Consider the following 6,000-nt stretch of genomic DNA (forward strand, 5'->3'; position numbering starts at 1 on the left):
AAATATTTTCGATTGATTATTTTGAGCCATCAATGGCAATAAAGAACCTTTATTTTTAAAGGTGTCTGATAATGCCCCCTTTTTACAAGTCTCTGGTGTCCTCAGAGTGTGTATGTGAAGTTTTAGCTCAAAATATCTCACAGTTTCTTTTTATAGCCTGTTAAAATGTTCACTTTTTGAGGGTGAGCAAAAACACAGCGTTTTGTATCCCTTCCAATGCAAATTGGACAATGAGGGAGAGATTCAAGAAGAAGTGACCACATGTAGAATGCAACAGGATGTTTCTGAATGATAAGTGTATGAATTTGTGTAGCTGATGTGGAGTTAACTGTCAAGTCATTGATTAGCATATTCTGTCACGGTAATCTATAAATAGCTCATGTGGGAACTGTTGTAAAATGCACAGAGCCAGAGAATATCTGCTGAATGAAGACAGAACAGGTATAGTTTAGTTTAATTATGATTATAACTTATGTCATCATCTTGCTTTTATGACATGCTATTGCATTTGTGTTACCTATTGCAATAAATGTAAAAAGACAGATGCGACATCTTGAGCAGACTCCCAGATGTGCTCTACTACAACAAATTTTCCTCTTCTCAAATGGCCTTTGTTGTGCATTCCCATGGACAGGGTTTATGTAAATGTTAGGGTTAGTGACATCATTAACCCGTGAAGAAGCTTGTTGTAGTTTGTTGCCGTTTGTTGTAGTCGTCAAAAAGCGATTTCTTTAGAATAAAATATCTCCCTTTGCTTTGAACTTTGAGCGTCATAACTTTACAGATGGTGTTTGTGCTCAAACAGCAGCATTACATGCTAGCTAAAGTTAAATCACATGATAATCAACGACCCCTTTAAGAATGTGGAATGATGAAATACAATGACAGATATTCTTATGGAGGAAGGTGCTAACAGCATCATCAAACCAAAGTGTTAACAGGCATGAATCTGTGCGTGGTGTGAACTTCCACAATGTTAAATCGTGATGCAGCAGTCTTCTCCAGGCATGATGATGTGCATTGGAGAGAATGGCTGCATATCGTTCAGACATTTAATTAATGAATGTTGAGCTCAGAAACAGAATGATGCATCACCCACAGTACCAACCACCGGAGCTAGTCGACGAGTACCAGGAAAGCACTAGTGAAGCATCCTAGACTCACTCGATTACTCCCTCTCTCTGTTTCCGGCTCTCTTAAAGCTTGTATATCTCCATCATTCTTCCCTGTGTTCCTGCTGCAATACAGACATTTTAATGCAAACTTAATTCATTAAATACATTCTATTTAAGATAAACATTAAAGTATCACCCAAGCAATCTGCTCAACATTAATCTAGATATGCCTAAAAATACCTGCACTCATCAGTAAACAGTCTCTTGTAAAAATGCCCTGCTCCCACACTGGCACAGTGGAAGTACCTGCATGTGTCATGTTACATCTGATTTTTTCATCACTACAAAGAGTAAGGTTAACTTGACTCTTGGTCTCATTGATTGATAGCACAGCCATGATGAAACAATGGTCCCTACAGAATAAACCAATAAACCTAAAGGTGAAACTGTGGGGGATTCAAAGAAGTTGTCTTCATCACAATAGATTTTAAGTTCAGATTGAAAAAGATCAACTGCTACTTTCTTTTAATCTTTCCTAGGACAGAACAGGAGTGCTTGGTCATTGTGCATTATCTCCAGTCCACAAAGACACTGAATGCCTCACACAACAATATATATATATATATATATATATATATATATATATATATATATATATATATATATATATATATATATATATATATATAGTACAGGCCACATTTTGGACACATTACTATTTGTAATGTTTTTGAAAGAAGTTTCTTCTGCTCATCAAACCTGAATTTATTTGATCAAAAATACAGATTTATTTTTAATATTGTGATATATTATTATATATTATATATAAGATATATTATACTTTAAATTATCATTTATTTCTGTGATACAAAGCTGAATTTTCAGGATCGTTACTCCAGTTTTCAGTGTCACATGATCCTTCAGAAATCATTCTAATATTCAGATTTATTATGAGTGTTGGAAACAGTTCTGCTGCCTAATATATTTGATGAATAAAAGGTTCAAAAGAACTGCATTTATTCAAAATGAAAACATATTTTCAAATAATATAAATCTCCTTTACTATCAATTTTTATCAATTTAACACATCCTTGCTGAATAAAATTATTGATTTATTTAAAAAAAAAAAAAAAGACTGACCCCAAATGACTGACCAGTAGTGCATTTTCATCAAAGTATTATAAAAAAAAGTATCACAGGTTATGAAACAATATTAAGCAGCAGAACTGTTTCCAACTTTGAAAATTAATCATCATATTAGAATGATTTCAAAGCTAGCTTGCTATTGCTAGCCTCTCCGAAATTGCGTACCCTATCTTTAATACACAGAAAAAGATGGTAAATGGTAAATGGTAAATGGCCTGCATTTATATAGTGCTTTTAACAGACCCTATGGCCATCCAAAGCGCTTTACATTTTTGCCTCACATTCATCCATTCATACACTGACGGCGATGTCAGCCATGTAAGACGCCATCCAGCTCGTCGGGAGCAGCTGGGGTGTCTCGCCTCATGGACACCTCAACAGTCAGGTGGAAACCGGGACTGAACCACCAACCTTCTGGTTTGTAGACAACCTATATGAACCATTGAGCCACTGCCGCCCAGTAAAAAGATCCTTTTATTCAACAGTTTATACAACTGCTATTTAGGAGCCTGAAAATGTACGTTTTTGAAAACGATACTTTTATCGCCTCTATCGTCTCCAAAAACTGGTGAAAATTTGGGAAAATGGTGAAGTCATGCACATGCGTATCACGTGTTCAGCCTATTCTTGTTTCTTTACAAAGTTACATTGCCAACTACTGGTCTGGCATGATTAATACAGCGTTTTTAGTTGTTTCATTGGTTCCGTGTGAACGAGATAGTTTTGACAACCTTTCTGTTTTTACTACATCGCCATTGTGTAAACATATACCCTTAGTGTCAATGGTTTTGTGGTTTTTGATGTCACTTTGACTTATAGAAGTGGCAAATTGATCGATTACTGTGCAAAAAAGCAATGGTTTAATATAGGACAGATTAAATATATCTAGAGGGCACCTATTCAAAACAAAGGTTTAATGATGCCAAGTTTAAGCTCAGAATCTTGGGTCATGTGGTCCCACAGCTAGTGGAAAATAGGACTCTGGCAGAAATCATGTTGATGGACGCGGTTATTAACGTTACTGTCAGGACCGACTGTTGAGGAGCTGAGCAGGGCTGCCTGAGCAATTGCTACGCAAACACACGCCTCGCGAGCAGTGGGACTTTTATTATGACGGGACACAGTCGCCATTTCCGCTTTTCCCGTCATGAGTATGAGGTAACACAGCTCTGTTTATCATATTAGATACATTTAAGTGTGTTTAAAATGATGTTATGACGTTACTCTGTGCGTTCGCTCGGCGGCAGCTGTAAAACTTGTTCACACTGCTAAGAGTAAAGCGCTTCTGCCAAATAAAAACCAAGGGTAACGCAGATATGATGCAACTGACAGGCGACTCCCTCCGACGTCCCAGCTCCTTGGTTAAAATAGCAATTTTCTTTCAATTTACAAATTGTTGGAAACATTTGGGGTATTGTAAGAACTCAACTGAACAAAATATATAACACTGGCCTAGTGTTTTTTTGTTGTTGATATTTTACTTAAAAAATACAACATAGTGCACCTTTAATGAATGATCCAGGTAGTTAAAATTATTTAAAATAAAATAATATTTAGGGGTTGGCTAGGTAGTATATAGCTATCTATACCTATTGTCCCTGGCTAGTCTAATATAAACAATTACTTTTTTTTTTAAATACTCTAATTGGGGGCTGAGCCCCCCTAAATATTGAAATCCTAGAATCACCCCTGCTATTAGAGATAAATATATATTAAATAATATATGAAATATCCAGCAGAATTACGGAATTACTGAAACAACAATTACTGCTGATGCACGTACATTTTTAAATACTATATTATTATTATGTACATCACAGTAATGTACAATGTAATATACACAGTAAATGCACAAAAACTCCGGCTTCATTTACAAAGCTTCTATTTTCTTATTATAGCCTAGTACAGTGTAGTATTTCTTTCCTCTCGATTTGGGGTGTAATATGACCAGGCATTCTTGACAGGTTTGATGATATTCACCCATTCTATGAAGACAATGAATACACACAGGCTATTTCAGACCACACCAAATTCTCCAAAGTACAGAGATACAGCATCAATACACATCACGCCAGGGACTACATCAGTTTCTTCAGGAGACACCATTGACCTGCTCTGTTGAATGCAGTGAATGCGCAGTCTCAGTGCGGAACGAAGGTATCAGACACACCAGCCAATGTTGCCAAAGCAGCAAAAATGCATCTCATTTCATCAGGTCTTCAATAGCAAACCTGTATTAAATGCTGACAGAGATTGCACACGGAAGGATGTGCACGAGACAAAAGACAACGCGGATCCTCCCTCAATGAAAAATAGGACCTAAATCTTTTTGTCTGCTCATTTTGAACTGTAGCATAAGCCACAGTTGGTACATAATCTCTAGACTGTCTGCTATGCTGTTTTTTACTCTCTTTCTCTCAACGTCTCGTTGTAGAAGCCTTAACACAGATCCGTAGGGAAATATCACTATGGTACCCAGATGCATTTCAACGGGATGTAGGCTACAGACAGAGCACCAAATGCGGCGTAATTTGATTGATCTCAATCGTGCGGCACACACAACATTCAAATGAAAGTGAGGACTATTAGGGCAGATTATGGAGCCACTTTCACCTCCATCGCGCGTGGAAATGAAAAGCGCTCATTCTAATGGCATCTCCAGACAATAAATGCATCATCTTACCTGCGCTGTGCGAGAGATCGATGCCAGACTCGCTGAGGATGTTCGGGTCACTTTGAGATCTGCCTCTGTGCAGAAGACATTTGTCTATTCCGTCCGATGAAGCCATGAGGGGCTATGAATAAAATATTGAAATCCTTTCTGAGGCAGTCAAACCCGTCGGCGAGGCGAATGTGTCTCGGTCTAAATGCATCCAGCAGCAGGCATGCTGAATTAGAACCTTTTGCAGTCACTGTGTGTGTGTGTATGTATGTATGAGTGTGTGTGTGTGTGAGTGTGTGTGCGCGTGAGGGAGGGAGACCGAGTGTCTGTCATAAGGGCTGGGGTATGTGTGTGTACGCGCGCGCGCAGATGCCACCTTTATCCACTCCACAATGACCCACTGACAAGCGAGCATCCGTTCTGAATCACAGGATATGCTAGCGCATGACGTTTTTACAGTGCCTTCATAAATGAATTCATTCATTTGAGCTTTTTATAGACGGTAGACCTTAGAGTAGGCTATTTCGTTCGGAATTCTTTTAAAGTCACCATGAAATCAAAATTGATAGGTTAATTATTGTTTTAGCCTATTTGTTTTAATGGAATGTTGCATTTTTTTATTATAAATTATGTATGCGTACGGTGCACACATAGGCCTATATATTTTTTTAAATGTAGGCCTATGTGTCCTCGTAATATTGAATCATTAATTCCCCCTCATCGTGCAGTGTCTCTTCTCTTCTCTTCTCTTCTCTTCTCTTCTCTTCTCTTCTCTTCTCTTCTCTTCTCTTCTCTTCTCTTCTCTTCTCTCCTCTCCTCTCCTCTCCTCTCCTCTCCTCTCCTCTCCTCTCCTCTCCTCTCCTCTCATGACTTTCGCGAGGGCGGGACAATATGGCACACTTTTCTGGAAACACTTCAGGAGTTTTGAAGTCGTCATCTGATTGGTTGAATTCTGCAGGATGTCTGTGAGACGTGTTGCGCTGTTTAAAGGTCCCCCTGGAAATCTGCCATTTTGCCAAGCTTGTGGAAGAAGAACGCTGTCGTGTTTACAACTGTGACATGCGCTTACCAGGGTCA

General features: G+C 38.4%; 1 protein-coding gene across 1 annotated transcript in view; it reads right to left on the reverse strand.

Moving 5' to 3' along the window:
* The window catches only part of phactr3a (phosphatase and actin regulator 3a), a 54,012-nt gene extending 48,633 nt beyond the window's left edge, over nt 1-5,379 (reverse strand). The window contains exon 1 of the mRNA XM_067446675.1: nt 4,945-5,379. Coding sequence (XP_067302776.1) covers nt 4,945-5,050 — 106 coding nt within the window. The 5' untranslated portion in view covers nt 5,051-5,379. The remainder of the gene's footprint in view (nt 1-4,944) is intronic.
* Nucleotides 5,380-6,000: the final 621 nt, after the last annotated feature.

The sequence above is a fragment of the Pseudorasbora parva genome, chromosome 6 (assembly GCF_024679245.1).
Source record: "Pseudorasbora parva isolate DD20220531a chromosome 6, ASM2467924v1, whole genome shotgun sequence".
Taxonomy (NCBI): domain Eukaryota; kingdom Metazoa; phylum Chordata; class Actinopteri; order Cypriniformes; family Gobionidae; genus Pseudorasbora; species Pseudorasbora parva.